This window comes from Miniopterus schreibersii (genome assembly GCF_964146895.1).
Source record: "Miniopterus schreibersii genome assembly, chromosome: 1".
NCBI classification, from domain to species: domain Eukaryota; kingdom Metazoa; phylum Chordata; class Mammalia; order Chiroptera; family Miniopteridae; genus Miniopterus; species Miniopterus schreibersii.
The window spans coordinates 82,270,111-82,294,997 of NC_138101.1; the positions used below are offsets into that span (position 1 = coordinate 82,270,111).

Consider the following 24,887-nt stretch of genomic DNA (forward strand, 5'->3'; position numbering starts at 1 on the left):
GACAGTGCACACAGCCCACACAGGGGAGCACCTAGAAGGCCCAGCTCAGGTGACTGGGGAGGCTGAGCCACTGGCCCCTACAGGACACCTACTACACAAAGCCACTCTACAAATTCCAGGAGACATAGCAGCTCTACCTACTACATAGAAACAAACACCTGAAAGCAGCCAAAATGCGGAGGCAAAGAAACATGTCACAAAGGAAAGAACAGAAGAAATCTCTAGAAGAGGAACTAAATGAAATTGATCCAAGCAAGCTAACAGATAGAGTTCAGAATTTTGTTTATAAGGATGTTTAAGCAGATGGTTAGGGAAATAACTGAGAAAATCAATAACATAATAAAGTACCAATTTGAAATGAAGGCTACAGGAACTGAAATGAAGAATAATTTACAGGGAATCAGCAGTAGAGTAGAGGATGCTGAGAATCAAATCAGCAATTTGGAACATGAGGAAACAAAAAACACCCAACCAGAAGAGCAAAAAGAAAAAAGAATCCAGAAATATGAAGATAGTATAAGGAGTCTCTGGGACAACTTCAAGAGGCCCAACATTTGTATTATTGGGTGCCAGAAGAGGCCCAACATTTGTATTATTGGGGTGCCAGAAGGGGAAGAAAGAGACCAAGAAATTGAAAACCTATTTGAAAAAATAATGACAGAAAACGTCCCCTACCTGGTGAAAGAAATCGACTTACAAGTCCAGGAACCACAGAGGGTCCTAAACAAGAGGAACCCAAAGAGGCCCACAGCAAGACACATCATAATTAAAATGCCAAAGGTTAAAGACAAAGAGAGAATCTTAAAAGCAGCAAGAGAAAAAAATTAGTTACCTACAAGGGAGCACCCATTCAACTGTCAGCTGATTTCTCAACAGAAACTTTGCAGGCCAGAAGGGAGTGGCAAGAAATATTCAAAGTGATGAAAAACATGGAACTATAACCAAGATTCCTTTACCCAGCAAAGCTATCATTTAGAATTAAAGGTCAAATAAAGTGCTTCATAGATAAGAAAAAGCTAAAGGAGTTCATCACCACCAGACCGGCACTACAGGAAAAGTTGAAGAGTCTTCTTTAAGAAGAAGCTAATGAACAAAAGAATCTGACAAACTAAATAGATCCAGAGACATTGACACATGCAACAGATGATCATATTTCAGAGGAAAGAGGAAAGGGGGGTGGAGGGTGGGAAGAGATTAACCAAAGAAGTTATATGCATATATGCATAACCCATGGACACAGTTAATAACGGAGTGAAGGCCTACGGAGGGGGTGGGAGCGAAGTGGAGGGGGTCAATTGGGAAAAATTGGACACCTATAATACTCTCAACAATAAAGATAAATTAAAAAAATAAATAGGATTCCCAGTTAAAAAAATATATATATAATGTACTTTAACAATCATAATGTACTTACCAATTTTTTCACTTGATATAATTTTGAAATTTATTCAAGTTGATACTTAAGATTTATATATTTCAAGTGCTGTTTAATATTATATATTATAAATATAAATATAAACATTCTACAGTTTATTTATCCCTTCCCTTTTTGGAGCATATTTAGATTGTTTCCAGTATTTTACTAATACAAACAATGTTGCAATAAACATTCTCGTTCATATCTCTTATCTTCTTGTACAAAAATTGGGTTACAAATATAAATCCCCAGGAGGAAGTTTTGAGTCATAGTGCAATTCCATCAGAATCTGCTAGGTTATGCTGAAGTAACAAACAACCGTTCATTCTGCATGTCCTGTGGCACTTTCATTGTTATCTTCCCTCTAGAGTCCAGGCTGATACAGCATTTTCTACCTAGAATATGTCTTGGCAGAGACCGAACAATGTACCAGCAATTAAAATTTCTGCCCAGAAGTGATACAAATCACTTTCTATTCGCACTTTAGTAGACAAAACATGTCATATGGGCCTTCTAAGTTCTAGATGGTGGTAACATATTGTCCTCTCTTGGGGAGGGGCATGACAGGGATGGGTTCACCAAATATGGGCAAACAGTAATCCAGTCTTCCACTTTGGGTGGCACGTCTTCGCCGTTATGAGGTGACTCAGTCAGAATTTAGTCAGGAAACACCTGAACAAAGAAATTTTATATCAAGAAGTATTAGCTCACAGAAAATGGTTAATGGTTAACTACTAAAGGAGGTAAAGAGAACTCTAAAGAACAGAGGGTAATATAATGTAGGAAGCAGCTTTTACCTCCAGGGCTGAGGAACAGTATTCTCCACTCTGAGATTCAGACCTTGTGGCATGTGTACTTGTGGCTCACTGGATGGTGGGCAAGTTCACTGAGGTGCTGTAGGCCAGGCTGCTCAGCAGGAAATCATCATCTGAGATACCAGCAAAACTCACCACCATACATCCCTGGCAAACACACATTTCCTAGGGTACAATCAATTTTTTAATTGATCTGCTCTTGAGATTATTAATCCTGTGTTCTGCTATATCCATCCTACTATTTAGTTCACCTATGGAGTTCTTAATATCATATATGGTGTTTTCAGTTCTAAAATGGCTACTCTTTTTTTTTTAATAGATTCCATTTCTCTGCTGAAATTCTCCATCTTTTTGTCCATGTTATCCATCTTTTATTTTCTTGTATCTTTATTATAATAGTATTAAAGTCCTTCTTTGTTACTCTATTTTTTATTCATAGAATTCCATTTTTAGCATATATAGTAACTTACTGTATAACAACTTTGTTGATACATAGTTTACATTCCATAAAATCACTCTTTTAAAGTGTGGATTTTAGTGTATTAACAGAGTTGGGCAATCATTGCCACTCTCTAAATCAGAACATTTTCATCAACCCGAAAAGGAACCCCATACCCACTGGCAGTTGCCTCCCATTCCCCTTTCTCTCAACCACTAACAGCCACTAATCTACTTTCTGTTGCTAAGGATTTGCCTATTCTGGACATTTCATATAACTGGAATCATAAAATACATGGCCTTTTGTGACTATCTCCTTTCACTTGGCATGTTTTCAAGTTCATTTATGATGCAGAATACATCAGTACTTTGCTACTTTTGACTGACAAATATTTCATTGTAGATGATACCACATTTTTATCCATTTTTTATTTATTAGACATTTGAATTATTTCTACTTTTTGGCTACTATGAATAATGCTGCTATTGACATTCGTGTACAAGATTTAGTGTGAACATATGCTTCAAAATCTCTTGTTTATACACATAGGAAGGAATTGCTGGGTTACATGATAATTCTATGTTTACCATTTTGAGGAACTACCAAACTGTTTTCCATAGTGGCTGCACCATTTTACAATTCCAAAAGTGAGGGTCCTGATTTCTCTCTGTCCTTTTCAACATTTGTTACTGTCTTTTTGGTTTTAGTCATCTTTGTAGCTATGTAGTGGTACCTAATTGTGGTTTTGATCCATGAGTCACACAACTAACCTCTTCTAAGAGCCCCCCACCTCCCACCCCATGTGAGTGAATACTGCAATTATTTTTTCTCCCTGCTTGCTAGCCAAAGGTTGCCCAGCATGTACTTGGCTTTGTCTGCAGAGCATGCTTTCCTGATAGTGAATCTCTTAATTTTAGCATTATTTGCAATATAGATAGACTAAGAATTTTTTAGATTTTTAATAAATTTGTTTGTAATCATTATTTTTGATGCTTAATTTCTCCAATCTTAAATTAATTGGAGCCCTTTAAAATTAACTACTTTGGGTTTTTTGACATAATCTTTGATGACTCCCTTAATAATAAAATGTCTCAGGCTCATTTTGTATATTTATTGCTTCAGTTCTAGAAACAACCATTTTTGAAAAATGCCCTATTCGTTTTAGGAAGAAATCTTTAAAACTATGGCCTGGGCCCTCGGGGTGCTCACTAATACTGTGTTGCCATTACTTCTTCGTCTTTCAGGGCTGGAAAGTATGTAATTTTAAAAATGAAAGAATAAATTCATACTCATTTTAGAAGTTTTACTTGTATTTCTTTGCTGAAAATTCTAGTTCTTAACCACATGAACATCATGCTGGTTTGCTTTATCCCATGATTTGTATATAATCTAATTTCACTGTTGCTTTTATTTCAGCTTTCATGTCCTTAAGAATGAGATGTTTACTAGACATACATTGTACCGTCAGTTTGCAGTGCTTGCTGATACATCTTTCAATTGTATTGTAAGTACATATGATGTTTAGGTGCTATCTGTCTCTTTGATATCTGCACATGACTTTCTGTTTTTATTTAACATTTATTGAACCCCTGCCCTTACAGGCTCTGGAAATAGTACATGACAGCCACTCTGCTAGATATTGAGGGCAGAAGATGAGTGCCTGAACCCAAATATCTCAATTTGGTGTGAGATAGATGTGTAAACAAGTTGTTACAATGCAATATAGTTGAGCTATAATAGAGGCAAGTGAAAATTTCAAAGGAGGGAGGACTCATTCCAGTTGGGAAGTAACTGTCAGTCGGACTATTTGTGGGGCATTGATAGAATGTTGGGACATATCAAAGCTCAAGATCCAAGTACCCAGTCATTTCCAAAGGGTCAAAGAAGATTAAAGAATCTGTCCCCTGTACCATGCCATTCATTTTCATATTAGAAGTCACTTGTAGATAAAGCCCAGTCCTAAAATAGGCAAATTTTTAAGCTGTTAACTTAATGATTTTACTTGAGGATTGTAAAGGTAAATCATGCCCAGTATAGAAATATATTCAATAAATTTCAAGTAAATAACTAAATTACCATGCTATAAATGCTATAATGCTAAGTGTTCTGGGGACAAGTCAAGCTTCTGGGAAAGGAAAAAAATATGTAAAATATGATCTTTTGCTTCAAGAGGCTTACAATCTAAAATCACTATCTTTTTAAATTTTTCAACATTTTTTTTCACTTAAAGACTATTTTCTAAACTTATGTAGCTGCGAGCGATCAAAGAACTTAGGGCCTTGGCAAGATAATATTGAATTAATTCGAGTATTTTTAATTTTTAAATTACAGTTGACATATAATATTATATTAGTTTCAGGTATATAATCCTGTGATGAGACATTTTTATAACTTAGGAAGTGATCACCTCAATAAATCTGGTACCTATCTGACACCATATATAGTTATTACAATATTATTGACTATTCTCTATGCTGTACTTTACATCCCCATCATTGTTCTGTAACTTCCAATTTGTATTTCTTCATTCCTTCACCTTTTTTAATCTATCCTCCCAAGGCCCCCTTCATCTGGCAACCATCAAAACATTCTCTCTATCTATGAGACTGTTTCTGTTCTGCTTGTTTGTTTATTTTGTCTTTTAGATTCCACATATAAGTGAAATCTGACATTTGTCTTTCTGTCTGACTTATTTCACTAAACATAATATCAGCTAAGTCCATCCATATTGTTACAGATGGCAAGATTTCATTCCTTTATTTTATTTTATTTCTTTATTTATTTTTATTTTATTTTATTATTTTAGTTTATTTTTTATTGATTTCAGAAAGAGGAAGGGAGAGGGAGAGAGATACATCAATGATGAGAGAGAAACATTGATTGGCTTCCTCCTGCATACCCCCTACTGGGGATTGAGCCCGCTACCCTGGCATGTGCCCTGACAGGGAATCGAACTGTGACCTCCTGATTCACGGGTTGACACTCAACCACTGAGCATCACTGGCCAAGCAAGATTTTATTCTTTTTTTATGACTGAATCATATTCCATTGTATATATGCACCGAAAACAACTTCTTTATCCATTCAACTATTGATGGACACTTAGGTTCTTCCATATCTTAGCTATTGTAAATAATGCTGCAATAAGCATATAAATGCAATTTAGTGTTTTGAGTTCTTCAGATAAATACCCAGAAGTGGAGTTGCTGTGTCCTTCTTTGTCTTGTGTTATAGCCTTTGTTTTAAAGTCTATTTTGTCTGGTATAAAAATTGCTACCTCAGCTTTTTTTGTTTACTTATTTCCATATTCATGAAATATCTTCTTCCATCCTTTTACTTTAAGTCTGTGTGGTCTTTTGATCTGAAGTGAGTATCCTTGTAGACAGCAAATGTAAGGGACTTGTTTTGTTTTCTGTTGAGTCACTGTATGTCTTTTGATTGGAGCATTTAATCCATTTGCATTTAAAGTAATTGTTGATAGATATGTATTTATTGCCATTTTATTATTCATATATTTGATTCCTTCTTCTTCATCTTATTCTTATTCTTTTTTTTTTTTTAATATATCTTTATTGATTTCAGAGAGAGGAAAGGAGAGGGAGAGAGAGATAGAAACATCAATGATGAGAGAGTCATTGATCGGCTGCCTCCTGCATGCTCCAGACTGGGAATTGAGCCCGCAACTCGGATATGTGCCCTGACTGGGAATCGAACCCCGATCACTTGGATCCTAGATTGACCGTCAACCTCTGAGCCACACCCGACTGGGCCTTATTCCTATTCCTATTCCTATTCCTATTCCTATTCCTATTCCTATTCCTATTCCTTTTCCTATTCCTATTCCTATTCCTATTTCTATTCCTATTCCTATTCCTATTCCTATTCCTATTCCTATTCCTATTAAGACCCTTTAACATTTCCTGTAATACTGGTTTGATGGTGATAGACTCCTTTAGCTTTTTCTTATCTGGGAAGATCTTTATATGTCTTCTGATTCTAAGTGATAGCTTTGCTGAGTAGAGTAATCTTGGTTGTAGATTCTTACTTTTCATCACTGTGAATATTTCTTGCCACTCCCTTCTGGCCTGCAAAGTGTCTGTTGAGAAATTAGCTGAAAGTCTTATGGGAGCTACATTGCAGGTAACTAACTGCTTTTCTCTCGCTGCTTTTAAGATTCTCTCTTTGCCTTTAACCTTGCATTTTAATTATAATGTGTCTTAGTGTGGGCCTCTTTGGGTTCACTTGGTTTAGGACTCTGAGCTTCCGGCTTGTAGGTCTATTTCCTTCACGAGGTTAGGGAAGTTTTCTCTAATTTTTTCAAATAGTTTTTCAATTTCTTACTCTCTCTTCTCCTTTCAGTACTCCCATGATGTGAATGTTGGTACACATGAAGTTATCCCAGAGGCACCTTACTCTGTCTTCATATTTTTGGATTCTTTTATCTTTATGCTGTTCCTATTCCCTGTTTTTTGCTTTCTTATATTCCAAATCACTGATTTAATACTCAGCTTCATCTACTCTTCTGTTGATTTCCTGTAAATTATCCTTTTTTAAAGTATGTTTTTATTAATTTCAGAGAGACAAAGGGAGAGGGAGAGAGAGACAGAAACATCAATGATGAGAGAGAGATATTGATTAACTGACTCATGCACGCCCCCTGCTGGGAATCAAGCCCACAACTCTGGCATGTGCTCTGACTGGGAATCGAACTTCTGTCTCTGGGATCCCAGATGATGCTCAACTGCTGAGCCATGCTGGCCAGGCCCTGTAAATTATTCTTCATTTCAGTTAGTGTATCATTCATTTCTATCTGTCTCTTTTTTATGGTTTCTATGTACTTTTTCATGCTGTTGAAGTTCTCACTAAGTTTCTTGATCATCCTTATAACCATTGTTTTGAACTCTGTATCTTTTTTGAACTTTGCTTGCCTCCTTTTTATTTAGTTCTTTTCTGGAGATTTTTCCTGTCCTTTCATTTGGGGCCTGTTTCTTTGTGTCCTCATTTTTGGCTGCTTCCCTGTGTTTTTTTTCTATGTACTATTTAGAGCTGCTTCATCTTCCAGTCTTGGTAGAGTGGCTTTATGTAGTAGATGTTCTATAGGACCCAGTGGCACAGCCTTCCAGGTCACCTGAGCTGGATGCTCAAGTTGCATCCCCTCCCTCACACCCTGTTGGCTGTATGCACTGTCCTGTTGTAGTTGAGTGTTGATTGCTATTTGTGCATCACTGGTAGGGACTGACCACAGACAGACTAGTTGTAAGAACCGACTTTGACTATACAGCTATACAGGAGCCTACCCCAGGATTCTTTTCAGTGGGGCTTTGGTGTCTGCCAAGTCCCCCCCTTCAGTGTGTTACTTGTGGTGGTGGTTGGGTTGTAATCTGGTGTGGTCTGAAGCTGTTCACTGGGTGCACCACTGGCTCTGGGGCCTCACGGGAAGTGCAGGCTAAGGTTAGCCACTACCTGTGCTTGGCCTGGGGCCACCTGGTATAAGCTACAGAGCAACCTGCAGATGGCTGCTACTTGTGCTGGACTTGGAGGTGCCCAGGAGAAGCCAAGCTGTGAACCAAGGCTGGCTCCTTCTAGTGTCAGGCTTGGGGCCACTTAGCAAGAGCTACAGAGTATGCAAACACTATATGCTTTTTGTTTAAGAGATTTTAGGAAAGTCCAAAAAACAAGCCAATAAAGGGCATTTGTATGAAAAAGCCACTGAAAGTAGCTTGGATGCGTCCACATGTTGGGTGGGGCCAGGTCTTGGGGAATCTCCGGGGGGGGGCAAAAAGTATTAGCCAGGTTGATGGAGAATCAGATATGGTGCCAGCTCTGTCTGGGAGAGGGCTCAGAAAAAGAACAGTGGTCTCTGCCAGCAATTCGGTCTGGGAGAAACTATCCTTCTTGCCCTCATCCTAAAGCCAGACAATTCAGTTCCTCCCTGTATGTCCCTGGTGCCTTTTGAGCTGCTGCCCCAGTGCAGGAGCTCAGACAGAGAGAGTCTGAGTAAGTTTGTACGTGGTCCCTTTAAGAGGAACATCTGGGCCCTGGTCAGGTAGCTCAGTTGGTTAGAGCATCATTCCAATATATCAAGGTTGTGGGACAATCCTTGGTCAGGGCACATACAAGAATCAACCACTAAATGCATAAATAAGTGGAACAACAAATTGATGTTTTGCTCTCAGTCTCTCTCTCTTCCTCTCCCTCTCCCTTCCTCTCTCTCTAAAAATCAATAAAATTAAAATTAAAATAATTAAAATTAAAATTAAAATTAAGAAGAACACCTGGGACTCCAGCAGCCTTCTGTCTCACTCAACTACAGTCCCTGCTGGGGTTTTTTGGTTTGTTTGTTTGTTTTTAAAAAATATATATTTATTGATTTCAGAGAGGAAAGAAGAGGGAGAGAGAAAGAAACATCAATGATGAGAGAGTTGTCATTGATCGACTGCCTCCTGCATGCCCTTGACTGGGGATTGAGCCGCAACCTGGGCATGTGGCCTGACCAAGAATCAACCCTTGATCTCCTGGATCCTAGGTCAATGCTCAACCATTGAGCCACACCTGGCGGCGTTGACCCTGCTGATTTTTACAGCTAGAAGTTATGGGACCTTCTCTTCTTGGCACTAGTACTCTTAGCTAGGGGGTCTGGTGTGGGGCTGGGACCTGTCGCTTCTCCAGGGGAACATCTGTAATATTTTAAATAACAACAACAAAAAAGTACTTTATGAAAATTTGGAAAAAAACACACACACAAAAAAACAACAACATTCTTGTACAAGCCATTTGGGGAAGTAAGTTTTTGTAACTCTCAGGCTGGGACATAAGAGTATGTATATTTAACTTTATAAGAAACTGCCAATATTCCAAAGCAATTATATCATTCTACCCTCCCACCAGCAATGTTGAAGGGTTCCTTTTGCTCCACATTGGCACCAACTTGATATTGTCAGTTTTTAAATTTTAGCTATGCTAAAATACTAACTCACTGAAGCTTTAACTTGTATTTCCCTGATAAATAATGTTGATCATCTTTTCATGTGCTTATTGGACATTCTTAGATCTTCTTTTGTAAAGGGACTTTCATGACTTTTTTTAAAATTGTAGTAAAATAGTCCAGCTGGGCATGGCTCAGTGGTTGAGCGTCGACCTAGGATCCAGTCGATCGGGGTTCGATTCCCGGTCAGGGCACATGCCCGCTTGCGGGCTCGATCAATGACTCTCTCATCATTAATGTCTCTATCTCTCTCTCCCTCTCCTTTCCTCTCTCTGAAATCAATAAAGATATATTTAAAAAATAAAAATTAAAAAAATAAAATTGTAGTAAAATACACATAACATAAAATTTACCATCTTAACCATTTTTAAGTGCACAGTTCAATGACTTTAAGACCATTCACATTGCTGTGGAACAAATCTCCAGAAACCCTTTTTTCTTAAAAAACTGAAACCCTATACCCATTAAACAACAAATCCTTCCACCACCACCAATTTGCCTATTTTTAATTATTTTGAGCTTTTAAATTTTTTCTTGAATTTTCTCTCATAGTAGCCTGAATAAGGAAAAGGCCTATTCCATGGGTTTAAAAGAAAAGATTTCCCTAGCTATATTTGAGCAAATAAGTTAAGAGCATAGTTTTCATATCTTGGGAACTAAGGGCTGAAGAACATTCTACATTTATTTGATTTGGTGATTATTTCCCCTTGACAGCACAGTGTATACCTTTGTGTCTTTCAGAAATTAAAACCTTTAATTGTGCAGTCTAAAGTGAGCTTGGCAAGAGAGTCTTTGTCTTCTACAACTGATATTCCTTCATCTTCGGTAGGTAGATTATTTTTTCCCCTATGAAACATTTAATCAGTCAATATTTTTCAGCCACAATAATGAAACTTTTTGGTTTAATCTATAGATAGAAGACAAATACGTGGATACAACCAGTGATAAAAAATCCTCTCTGACTTCATCAAAAGGTAAAAATATTGTTGGAAAAAAGTTTCACACAGAATGAATGGGTACTTAGTCTAGAATAGCATTGCTTTTCTTTGTTATACTGAGGTGTTTGGTATTCTGGGTGAATGTATGACTTTTTTTGGATAATTTATAAAATTAACCCCTAGATATGCTGAATAAAAAATGCTAATATGTATTTCTGGATATTGATTGCTGTTAATTGAAAATGAATTTAGTATATTTCAAAACTATAAACTGTCACAATTGGAATTCTGTTTGTTTTTTATTATTTAACTGCCCACCAACCTAATGCTCCTGTTAAATTCCTATTTTTCCAACTTAAAATTTAAAAAAAAATTTTAAGTATAACTTTCTAACATGCTTTATCTTCTCTCAGTCCCTACAGGGCTTCAAATTGGGACTTTTGAGACTGGAAGTATGTTTTGTCCATAAGCTTCTATAAGTCTTTGGGGTACAACCATACTTCCTTTTAAACTTAGAAACCAAAATACAAACCCTCCTGATCACCTCTTTCCTTAATTGTCTGTTATAAGTAGTTGAGCTGAGGGTGTTGAGTGGCAGAGTGATTAAGTACAATTAAAGAAATTCATCATTTAAAGCTGTTAGTAGGCTCTATTAAACAAGTTAGATTAACAAAATATGACATTATTAGTCTGAATTATTATTATTGATGATAACCAAAGGATGTCTGTAATTTTTAATTTTTCATGTCTGGGAATGTTTAAACATAGGCTTTTATAATAAATCTTTATACAAGGGAGAAGTGTGTGATATGAGTTTAAATCCTGAACCCCGATTTTAAAATCTTCTACTTTTTGCAAGGTAAATTCAACTTTAGCACAGAGGAACCTCTGTTCTGGGCCTCCACAGAATGGAGAAGCTATTTCTTAGTGCTTATATGTGTTGGCAGTATCTGTTCCAGGGGTGTCTGCCATGGGTACAGAGGACTCTTTCAGCAGTCACAGTGCTGGTTGCTTCCTGGGTTGGCATTTACAGTAAAGCTCAGACTGGACTCTACAGTGCGCGGCTACTACCTTTCAAAGGTATCAGCATTTAAATAAGTGATTAGATCTGTTGAGTTGTTGGAAATTCCAATCATACAGTAAGTTATTTCTCAAACATTGTAATATATTAGGAGAGGAGAGACTGTCATATTTAACATGAAAATATAGCTTGTTGATTTGTAATCTATGGTTGGCCTGAAATCTTAATTACAAAGTTTAATTAGCAGCAGCATTTCATCCTACAAAAATTTCAGCTGGGGAGTTTGCATCCAAAACTGATTTTCCTCACCCAAACAAACCATTTTTCAAAGGGCCTTCTGAAGTAGTACAAATGGACAGCTGAAACTAATGTCAGTCCCTTTCCTCAGTCCTGAAATGCAAAATGTGGGCTTATTCCTACCCTGTCTACTCAAAACCCTCCTAAAATTCATTAGTCCACTTTTTTACCTTACTAATTAAACTTATTGATGTAAATGTATTTTATGATCCATGATTTTGCAGTATGCCACAAAGCTCATCATTCTGAATATGAATCTGCATTGCAGAGAAGGCGTAGGTGACAACGTTCATACTAAGGGCCTCTTAGCGTAACCCTGAAATTTCTCTTTTTAAAATTTATCTTTACTGGTGAAAGTATTACATATATCTCTCTTTTTTCCCCTTTGACTCCTTCCTCCCTGCTCCCATGCCCTCCCCAGGCCTTCTCCACACTATTGCCTGTGTCCATGGGTTATGCCTATATGCATATAAGTTCTTTGGTCCTCACCCCCTTCCCTCTGAGATTCCTCAGTCTGTTGCATGCTTCCATGACTCTGGATCTATTGTGTTTGTCAGTTGATTTGGTTCATTAGATTCCACTTATAAATGAGATCATGTGATATTTGTCTTTCTCTGATTGGTTTATTTCACTTAGCATGATAATCTCCAGGTCCATCCTTGTTGTCTCAAAGGGTAGTAGTTCTGAAATTTCTTTCTACCAGATCTCACATACAGCTTTGAAAGGTCTTGTTCTTCCCTCTGAAGTTAGAGAAAATAACCCAGTTAGCAAAGGTTTCTGGTTAATTGGGTTCCAGTTAATCCAAATTTTACTAGAAATGAATTTTTTGTTTTTAACAAAGAAAAACAAATAAATAAAAGCCAGGAGGCACTTTTATTACAAATTTACTAATTTGGGGAGTCAATGAATCTTTCCGTTAGAAAGCACAGCTCTTAGTGTTATGACTACTGAATGGTAGTCACACTAGGCATTCAAAGAACCAAATGGTCTTCGCTAAACAAGTCACTTTAAGCTTCTCAGATATTTCAGAAAGTTGAGTAACCCCCTTCAGGCCCCTAGGAAATAGTTTAATAAGTTATTGGTGTTTTCAAGCACTAATTCACAAATACATTATTAAAGAGGTCTTTCGTTACATGGTTAGTACGCACCTGATTTAGAGACAAATCTTTATTACTTTCTATAACATGGCAGCAAGGGTGGGCTGGGTTACTAACCCATCTGGTGACAAAAGCCAAATTGAGCTCTTTAAAGTCACTATTGTACTGAGTTCCATTTTTAGAACATGTAAATAGAATATTAATATTTTATTGTATTTATTTATTTTTAATCCCCGCCAGAGGATATGTTTTTATTGATGTTTAGAGAGAAAGAGAGAGAGACATCAATTGGCCAACTCCCGTATGCATCCTGATCAGGAATCAAACCCGCAACCTTGATGTATCAGGACAATGCTCCAACCAACTGAGTCTCTCAGCCAGGGCCTCACAAGATAATTTTTAAAATTGTGTATAGCTGACATTTAGTGAATGTAGGTCTATTCGAAATGGCTTTCATGTTGTAACTTCAATGCTCACAAAATTCTAGAGGTTGGCGCTCTTGCTTTTTCCCAATTTAGAGAAGATACAACGGATAAAAAGGGGTTTAGTAAGCTGCCAGGGTTACACCACTCGGGCAGCTTAAATTTATGTGGAGCAGCTTAAATTTAAACCCAGGGAGCGTAGCCCCAGAGCCAGGCTTGTCATCGCTCGGTTACACTGACTTGCCCCAAGGCTCATGCATGACGTGTTATCCCATTTTCAACAATACACCGGGAACGCGTGGACAGACTTCAGTTCCCATGCCAGTTCCTGTCACTTACTCACTGAGTGAGTTCATCTCATTTTCTCTGCTTAGTAAAATGGAGATGGTGACCTCACCTCAGCTTTGTGATGACGAATAAGTGAGATAACAGGTGATTGCCTGGCTAGGCCCTCACCTTTCCTCCTGAGCTGTTAATAGAGTCCCCGATCCCCAAAATGAAGGCTGTTTTAAGCCACATGACAGTCATAATGGCCTAAGCAATAGGCTAATGATTTAAAAGAGCTACTCTCTCCATTAGTTCTTTAGAAACTAATTTTCTACCAGGCGTAAGTATAAAAATAAAATCCACCACTAATATTAAAATATATAGTAGCTATGCAGAGTGAAGTAAAATATAAAATATATTTTAAAACGACATTATATCAGGTAATATATTTTTTCTAAGCAGATTGAAAATAACTTTTTGTTATGTTGCAGGTTTTAATCCAAAAAACTTTAGAGAACAACAGTGTCACGCAACATAGAAAAAGAGATAAAGCGATAAATAAATCATTGTTAATCACAGGGAATAAAAAATGAGGTGCAATACTATCTGCAAAATTTCAAAGCAGTTTTTTACTCAGTTGTAATTATCCCAAAAGAGCCCAGGTAACATTATTAATTTGTTTGCTACTTAAGTGTGATAAAATTTGGGATCTAAGCTGCCCATTGTGTACTGTGCACTGCCACAGATTTTATGTACTCAAGAAGACCTTTCTCACAGTCCAGAAATTAGGTGCTATTGACATTGTAATCTTTGTAAATGTCCTTAATGAGCCCAAAAGACACGAATCTCATAGATAAAACCTCAAAGTAACAGTGACTCTTTAAGTGGCTTGTCGGTGAGGGAAAGCTCAAACATAAATATCTTAAACGCTGGAGGAACCCAAAATCAAACCTAGATTACATTGTGTTGTTAATTCTCTGAGATTTTAGGGAAGAAACAAGGCAGAGGTGATTTAAAGGCTTTTAAAGAATAGTAGGACTGTCTCAATATATATGAAAGAATTTAAAATTCTTTCTTTACACCCTTTGAAACTTTGGACCTGAAAATTTTTCTTTTTTACTAAGTGTAGTTAAGAATTTATAAAAATAAATATTAATTGAAAATACACTTCAGTTACTCCTGTTTTGGTTTTAAATGCAAAAATAATTTTAACAGTAACAAGAAATTGGAACTTAGCATATAAAAAGAAAAAGAACATTTTAGGCATAAGTGTTAGCATTGTTTTATATATTGTTCCTAGACTTCAACTATAATTAATATATCCAAATGTGCATTTAATATTACTACATATATAAATACATATATGTGTAATATGTCTATACACATATACACATTACATGTATATGTAATATGTAAATATAACACATACATATTACATATATATGTAAACAATATATAACATCACTTAGCATGCTATTGATGGTATAAAAATGGTACCAGAACTAACCTGATTTACTAAATATAATGTATTAAGGGGTGTGTAAATGTTAATGATATTACTGCTACCAACTTGTCTACCACTTTTTTTTATTGTCACCTATTACCTATTATTCAAATGGTATATTTCTAAGCTACGTATGTCATTCTTGTCTTTGAGATTTGAAATTATTCTCAACCAACTTTTCCTAAGAATTTCCTTGTTCTTTATACCTATATTCTAAGATATTTTCTTTTTTAAGTATTTTCCAACACTTAAATTTGAATTTTAAAAGTTAAATTTATTAGGGTGACATTGGTTAATAACATGATATAAGTGTCAAGGGTACATTCTATAACACATCATCTGTATGTTGCATGGTGTATTCACCACCCAGAGTCTAGTCTCCTTCTGTCACCATATGTTTTACCCCCTTTTCGCTGGTGACCACCATACTCTTGTCTGTCTTTATGAGTTTGTTGTGCTTGTTTGTTTGTTGCTTTCTGTTTCACATCCCACAGAGGAATGAAATCACATGGCTTTCGTCCTTTCCCATCTGACTTATTCTGCTGAGCATGATACTCTCAAGATTTATCCGTGTTGTCACAATGGCAGTATTTCATTCTTCCCTATGGCTGTGTAGTATTCCATTGTATATATGTGCCACACCTTTACCCAGTTATCCATCAGAGGACACTTAGGTTTTTCCATGTCTTGGCTACCAAGAATAATGCTGCAGTGAACATAGGAATACATTTATCTCTAAAGATATTTTCTACCTGAGGCATGGGATCTACAATGTTAGATGATAAAACCTGGAAGATCAGCAGTGCATCTCTTAATATACCTTTCCAAATACAGGGACTTCTCAACGGCATAGAAAAGAGTCAAGATGACCAGTTGGATTAGGGAATTAATCACAAAAATCAGAAGTTCTCTATCTAACTGACTGACACAGGTTAGACAGGGGATTGAAAAATGTGAAAAATGAGAATGAAAGGTAATTCATGCTTTGAAAATACAGTATTAATCTTTGAATTAAGTAAGCAGGCAAATTACTTTTAATTTGTAAGACTGTAAAATATTTCATAAGAAAAAGTTCAAGACTAATAGATATTAAGGATGTACTTTATTAATTTCATGGACTGTCTTGTACTAATTCAGTCTGATGATGCTTTTAAGTATATGTAGACAATGTTTCATTTAATAAATGTTAGTAAGCACATTCCTAATTATGCCCCAAACTGGTAATTAGAGCTCTCCAAAGCATGAAGCATGAGGCAAGAATGATTTCTAGTGTGTGTTGTTGTTCAGTTGTTGGGCCATGAGTTGGACTCCAGCAGATTCTCTGGACCCTGTTGCTGCTGATTTCTTCCCAAACATCAGCTGTCCTGTTGCTGCCCACTCATTTCACAGGCATTATAAACCATGTAAGCCTTTATGGTGTATGCACTCCTATGTTCCTTGTAGCATTATTTACAATAGCCAAGATATGGAAACAACCTAAGTGTCCATCCATAGATGAATGGATAAAGAAGAAGTAGCACATATATGGAATGGAATATTACTCAGCCATAAAAAAGAATAAAATATTGCCATTTGAGATGGACTTAGAGGGTATTATGCTAAGACAAATACCTTCTGATTTCACTTATATGTGGAATCTAAAAACAAAACAAAGCAGACACAAATCATAAATAACAGAGAACAAGCTGGTGGTTGCCAAATGGGAAGCAGTAGGGACATGGGTGGAAAAGGTGGAGGGGATTAAGAAGTACAAATTGCCAGTTATAGAGTAAGTCAAGGGAATGTAATGTACAGCATAGGGAATATGGTCAATAATATAATAACTATGTATGGTATTACATAGTTACTAGACTTATCATGGTGATCACTTCATAAGGTATATAAATGTCCAATTACTGTATTGTACACCTGAAACATATTGTATATCAGCTATAATTTTAAAATAAAAATTTAAAAACTAAAATAAAACTTGATATCTGGCATAGTAAGTCCCTCCATCTTGTTTTTCAAAATTGTCTTAGCCCCTCTTGGTTCTTCACTTTTTTATATGAATTTTAGGTTTATAATTTCAAGATCCATGGAAAAAACTGTCAGTATTTTGTTTTAAAGATTGATCTGGAAATATTTAACATTTTTATGTCTTTGAGTCCTCCCAGTTATGAATATAGCATTCCATTGATTTGGAGATTTTTATATCTTCTCTAACAATGTTTTGTAATATCTTTATAAAGGTCTGGCACATCTTTTATTAGGTTTGTTTTTAAGTAACTTATAGGTAGAAGTAACATAGTTTTGTTACTATCATGAATGGAATTTGTTTCTGTGACATATTCTAAATATCTATTACTGTGGATTTTTTCTTTTAATCTTGGTTCCAACAAACTTGCTGAGCTCTGTTGGTTCTAATACCTTGTCTGAAAAGTCTCTTATTTCTATTTGCAGCATCTCTAACTTAAAACACTTGTCTCTTTCAATCTTTAAGTACTGCTTGTCTTTTCTTTTCTTGTTGCATTGGCTACAGTTGTCAGTATAATACTGAATAGAGCAGTCAGTGGCACCTTGTCTTGCTTCTCTCATAATTGGACAGTTGCTAAAGTGTCATCATTAAGTATGATATAGGTTTGTCGTAGCTATTCTTTATCAAGTCAATAAAGGTATCTTCTATTTGCAGATATGAATTCTACAATCTCTGCAATTATGTCCCCTTTTCTGTCCCTAACATTATCTTATGTATTTACCATCCATTATTCTTAATCCAGCTAAAGTTTTTATAAATTTTAATTTTTCTAAAATACTAATTTTTGGTTTATTTGCTCTACTATTTTTTGGTTTTCTGATTTAACTTACGTATTTTATCTATTATTTCCATTTTGAGAGCCTGTTCTGTTCTTTTTCTCTATTTTACTCATTTCATTTTTACTATATTTTAATAAATTCATTTATGGCTCTAAAAAGTGTTTTAGTTGTATCCCATAAATTTTGACATATAGTATTTCAATTGTTTGGTTCTGAATATTTTATTACCATCATGATTGCCTGTTTAACATGTAAGCTTTTAAACTTGCTTTGTTGAAGAGACTGCTTTACTTTTTTTGTAGTGTATTTCATTTTATTTATTTATTTATGTATTTTATATAGAATTTATTGGGGTGACATTGGCTAGTGAAATTATGTCGGTTTCAGGTGTATGATTCTATAATACATTATCTGTATATTGCATTGTGTGTTCACCATCCCAAGTCAAGTCTCCTTCCATCATCGTTTATTCCTTCCATTCCCTCCTTAGCCCCCCCCCCTTCCCCTCTGGTAATCACGATACTGTTGTCTATGAGGTCTTTTTTTGTTTTTTCCTTAATCCCTTCACCTTTTTCACGCAGTCCTCTGAACATCCTTCCTCTCTGACAGCTGTCAATCTGTTCTCTGTCTCTGTGAGTCCGTTTCTATTTTGTTTGTTCATTTTGTTCATCAGCTTCCACATATAAGTGAGATCCTGTGGTACTTGTCTTTCTCTAACTGGCTTATTTCACTTAGCATAATACTCTGTAAGTCCATTTGATTGCTTTACTTTTAAGGACTTCTAATTTAATTGTATTTAAGTCAGAGGCTGTGGTTTGCTAAGACATTGAAAATGTTTATACAGACTTCCTTTGTGAAATATTTTGTAAGTATATTACCTTGAAGATGGCTTTTATTTTCTATTTTTTGAGTGCATATTTCCATACCTATTAGATCATCTTATTAATTTGGATATTTCCTATTATTCTAAACTATTTAGTGCTTAAGATCTTATTTTCTGAAAGTATGTAAAAATATCTCACTATGTGTAAGAATTTATCAGTTCCTCTTAGTAACTGTTAATTTTTGTCTTACCTATTTTAAGGTTATATTAAATACATCCTAATTTATTATATTTTTCTTGGTGAATCATTGCATGCAGTGTTCCTCTTTATTTCTAGTAATTCCTTGATGATTTAAATTCTTTTATGTCCACTATAAACTGTAATAGCTTTCTTTTTATTAGTATTGCATTATACTTCTTTTTCCATCCTTTTATTTTAATCTCTTTTTTAATTTTTATTCTCATTCAAGGATATTTTTACTGATATTATAGAGAGAGGAAGGGAGTGAGCGAGAGAGAGAGGTTGCCTCTTGTATGTACTCCGACTAGGGATCAAACCTGCAAAACAAGTATGTGCCCTGACCAGGAATCAAACCTGCAACCTTTTGGTGTATGGAACAATGCTCCAACCAGGGCTATTTTCAATATTTTTATGATTCTTTGTATTTGCTTTTTCTTTTTTAAGCAAATTAAAACTAGATATTTTCATTTTCGTTTTCCCTGATAAAATCTACTTTTAAACTATTTATTCCATTTACGACTTATTCTATTTATAATTATATGAATTTATTTTATTATATATTAATTTATTCTACTTACAATTATAATTATTGATAAATTTAGACTTATTTCTACCATCTTACTTTTTTATTTTCCGATATTTTGCTTTACTTCCTATTATTTTCTTTCATGCTTTCTTTTGGATTGATAGTTTCTATATTTCTTTGTTTTCCCCTCTGCTGGTTTGAAAGCTACAAGCTTTATTTCTTATCTTTTCCTTCAGTATATATGTATATGTGTATGTTTTAGTATATATGTATGTTAAAAAGTATTATTATTTTGGTAATTTGTTTCATGAAGGCCAATCATTGGTAAATTGTTTTAATTTTTACCTCGCTTTTTATGGTAGTTTAGTAAGACATGAAATTCTAGATTGGCAATTACTTTTTCCTCCACATTTTGTTATGTACTATTAAGTGAGCCACTGCTCAGGGGTATGTGAAGACTGTTGTCAACTTGTAATCACTTGTGGTCATTTTATGTTTTCTTTATGGTAGCTTTTAAAGTAGTAGTAGGTTAGTTTTTATTCTTGATGGCCTGCAGTTTTATTACAGTGTATTCAATGGTATATTTATCTTTATTAATATTCAGAGTATAATTTGCATCTGATGATTCATACCTTTCTTTACTTCTAGAAGTTTCTCAGCTACTGCCTTTGTAGTACAGATATTGCTTGTACAACATTTGCTACTTTATTTTCTTCTTTCTTGTCAACTTCTCCATGCCTCTAATCTAAATTTCCTAATTTTTATGTTTACTTCTCTATTGTGCATATGGGTGGACTCCTCAAATATTACCTTCTAATTTGCTAATTTTCTCTTTAGCTGTACCCAGTTTATCCCAGGTTTTAGTGTTTTATTTTAGTGACTTTTTTAGTTGGTTCTTTTTCATAGCCACTAGTCCTTATTTTATTTTGACCTGTTTTGTATAATAATTTTTTTTAACAAATGCTATCAATTATTTCTTTGAGTATTAAACACAGGCATTTAAACATCTTAGACTATTTCATCAACTTAAATTTATTTGGAGTGAATTCATGTTCTAATGGCTTATCTTGCTGTTGTGTTTCCAAGCTTTCTATTATTTTGTTTATATCAAACTTTGCTTTACAGGCTCAAATTTCTCTCATTCTCTACTCTCTTTCTTTCTCCATCTGAGTGCAGTTATGTGACTGCTCCTATTTGTGCCAGCAGCAGTCACTCCCAATCCACAACCCATTCTTATAAGCTTGAAGGTGCCTGATCTGTTATGACATTAGGGTCTTGAAGTCCCCAAGCCATCAAGTGGCTTGACTCAATTCCTAAACGTGAAGTAAATTTTTCCCTAGAGCCTCCCTAGGCTCATAGCTTTGTATAAAGCCATAGCCCCATATTAGAAACTGTTCTTGTCCCCCCCCCCCAATTTCCTTTAATTTCAGCTTCTGGTTTCAAAGAGTGAATTTGTTCTTCACCTAACATGAAGTACATTTAGCCTCTGTTGTCAAAAACAAGTTTTATTCCCAGCCGTCAGTATGAATTTCTGCAGCTGGAACCAAACAGTCTGCAGTTTCAGCCTGTGTATTAGTTTCCTAGGGCTACCGTGAACTGGGTGACTTAAATCACAAAAGTGTACTGTCTCACAGATCTGGGGGCTAGAACTTTGAAATTAAGGTGTTGACAGGGTTGGTTCCTTCTGAAAGCTAGCTGTGAGACAGAATCTGTTCCATGCTTCTCTCCAAGTTTCTGGCAGCCTTGAACCAATTCTTTTGCTTGTAGATGGTGTTCTCCCTGTGTCTTCACATCATCTTTCCTCTGTGTGTATCTGTGTCTGTGTCTAAATTTCTCCTTTTAATAAGGACAAGGACATATTAGATTAAGGACCACTCTAATGACCTCATCTTAACTATATCATCTGCAAGGACCCTATTTCCAAATAAGGTCACATTCACAGATATTAGGAATTAGGACATCAACATCTTTTAGGGGACACTGTTCAGTCTGAAATCCTGGTGCACTGCTTTACATGTCTTTATTAAATAAATGTTTATCTTGTTTGCCCAGTATGTCTTTTTATTTTTAAACTGTATTTATCATGAAATGCAGTGTACTAAATCATGGATTTGTCATACCATTGTACAAAAAATTCCTATATGTTCAAACCAGTTTTCTTCATGTTTCTGGACCAAAGATCTTCTTTTGATTTCAGCCTTACCTTACATATACACTCTGTTCTAAGAACATTTTACATTGTAAACAATGGCCACAGTTATCATTATCCAATGTATCAAAAGCATGTATTAAATATCTACTATGTTTTGTAAAAGAACATTTGAAAATCTCTGTTGCATCTTAGTAAAAGTCTTTTCCCTGGTGTTCCATCTGTGAAATAGGCAATGAGTTATCTTTTACAGAAAAAAGATGTGTTATGTGCTGAACTGTGTCTCCTCTCCCAGCCCCCTGCCCTTAAAAGATATGTTGAAACCCTGACCCCCCAGTTCCTTAGGATCTTGACAGATATAATCAAGTTAACATGAGGTCATTAGAGTGGGCCCTAATCCAATATGAAGGAAATCGGACACAGAGATACACAGGGAAAATGCCATGTGATGACAGAGACAGAGATGGGAGTGATGCAGGGGCAATCCAAGGGACACTGAGGATCTACGGCCACCACCATGATGTAGAAAGAATCAAGGAAGGAGTCTACCCAAAGTCTGAGAGAGAGCATGGTCCTGCCAACACCTTAATTGGGAACTTTCAGCCTCCAGAACTGTGAGACAATAAATGTGTGTTGTTTTAAGCCATCTCTGCAGGTGCCACATGTGCTCCTGGCCCATTCGTCAAGCCAAGTCTCATGACCAAGACCAGAATCGATGTGGGAAGGAATTGCAAAGGCCGTGTATACTAAGGGGGCCACAATACTTAACCTTCTAGTTGCGCCTTTTCTTTATTAATCTATCTACTCATTCAACAGACTTTACGAACACCTACTAGAAGCAAAGCCCTGTGCTAGGCACTAAAGATGCAGAGACTTCTCAGTTCTTGGAAATTATTTTCTAAGACTGACACTCAAATACAAGCACATTCAATAAAAGTAATACCAGGATTTTCAGAGGTCCCCCTAGGTAGGGTGGGGCTGAGACCCTTCTGCATTCTTCACCATTGCTGCAGAAATTGCTACCTCATTACTCAGGATTATTTTTCAGTAGCCTCTTCACCCATAAGAATTGGGGGAGTTGGATGAAGATAGTCAAAAGAGACAAACTTCCAGCTATAAGATAAGTAATGTTATATAAGACATGATGACTAGAGGTAACACTGCTGTATGGTGTATTTACACGGTGTTAAGAGTAGATATTAAAGGTTCTTATCACAATGGAAAAAAAATTGTTTTCTCTTTTTTTGTATCTATATTATATGATGGATGTTAACTACATTTATTGTGGTAATGATGTCACAGTATATGTAAGTCAATTTATTATGCTTTATACTTAAATTTACACACTGCTGCATGCCAATTATAGCTTAATAAAACTGGGAGGAAAGATTAATCAAAAAATGCAAATATAGAAACAAAAATCTAAAATGTTTTCAGTGTGTATATTTTTAAAAATTATAACTGAAAAATTACCGTATTTCTTTGGTAACATATAAATTCAAGCATGAAATTATGTAAAAACAGCATTTCTACAAAATATCCAAACATCAAAGGTGGGGTACAGGAGCAGTTAAAACTTTAACCCTTAGGACACAAATTGTTTGCTTATAGGAATGTACAGCTGCTATAACTTCAAATTCATCCCTATGCAAATCACATAGACCAAAAGCCCAAATGAAAATCCCTTTAAAAATAACTATCTGAAGCATCTATATTAAGTATATTTATTTCTCCCTAGGATTAAAACAGATTGCACTGGGAGCCCAGTGTTTCATAAAGAGGGGGGTGGGGAATAGAGTTGGGCCTTCATTTTCTCACAAAAGGCACAATGTGAAACGCATCTGTGAACATTGCATAATTTGTTATGTTCTACAAAGAGGTGGGTTTTTGTTATACACATACCAAAGCTATTTGGTACTGTTTCACCAATGATCTCTATTCAGGTCCAGAAAAGAAATTGGCCTCAGAAGAGTGAAAGGAGAGTAAATTTTTCTTTAAAAATTAGATACAGATTATCACTTCAAAATGCAAGAGGGAATTTTACAAGTGATGGTGCACTGATTAGCTTTCCAATGGACATCCAGTCCTTTATGAAACACATACTAGCTGTGGTCAGCTGTGACCAATGTGGTTTATTACTCTCCAGAAGAGCTGAACTGAGAATACCCATCTAATTTAATTGAGAAATGTTGGGTGAACTTGAACTATTTCATGGACATGAATGACCAGAGAATTTATTCGATAAGACATTAAAGGCTGAATATGGTAACTATCTCTTTGATGGTTTGATACAGTCATTTCTTTAGTTCATTAGCATCTCTTTCATATTTTCGTTATTACTATTCCAATAGTTACAGGAGCAGTTTAAAAAGGGAAAAAACGTTTCTGTACAATATCATTATGAAAAATCATAAACATTACTTGGTAAATATTTATGACAGTTTTTGTGTCGTGCAATCTTTAAAAAGTAACATCAGTTTTCAGGTAAAGGAGCCTAACAATAATTAAACTGTGGGAAAATTAATAAATCCACTGTCTTTTCATGTAATAGTCCTTAAATTATTTTTAAATATTGTTTTCTAATTTCATTAAGAAAAAAAATGTCAAGACATTGATGTTTTATTCACCAATCTCTTGCATTTTTTTGTAAACTGGGCAGTGTGAGCGATCATTATAATAACTTTATTAATAGTATAAGACTCAAGGTGGCATCAGATGATAAAGTGCTTTCTCTTCATATGTCTGCTAACATTTAAGAGAAAGTCTGCTATATCCCTAATGACTAATGCTAAGGTATAATTTGGATATATGAATCTTTTCTCACTGTATTTAAATATTATGCCTTTAAACTATTCACAGAAATGCAGAGATAAAAACTATAAAAATAAATTACAAGATCACATTTTATGTACTCGTGACTCTTTAAGTGGAATTTTTCATTGAAACTTTGTCATTAAAATAGAAAGGCCTTTTGGTTGTGCCCATACAAGCATAATAAATTGTATATGTTTGTGATACTGAATGACTCTTGCCCATATGCTGCACTGCAAAGCTACATGAATGAGGCATTTACCAAATCAGGCCCACCACATTAAACAGAAAAACAATCTTTATTCATGGTAACTTATCAGTTTCAATTAATCAACCTTA

The 24,887-nt window shown here is 35.5% G+C and overlaps 1 protein-coding gene across 1 annotated transcript in view; it reads left to right on the top strand.

The window, feature by feature from the left end:
- Positions 1-24,887, top strand: part of LOC308567053 (uncharacterized protein C10orf67, mitochondrial) — a 95,763-nt gene that overhangs the window by 68,109 nt on the left and 2,767 nt on the right. The window contains exons 13-15 of the mRNA XM_081158220.1: positions 4,088-4,175; positions 10,398-10,481; positions 10,570-10,630. Coding sequence (XP_081014346.1) covers positions 4,088-4,175; positions 10,398-10,481; positions 10,570-10,630 — 233 coding nt within the window. The remainder of the gene's footprint in view (positions 1-4,087; positions 4,176-10,397; positions 10,482-10,569; positions 10,631-24,887) is intronic.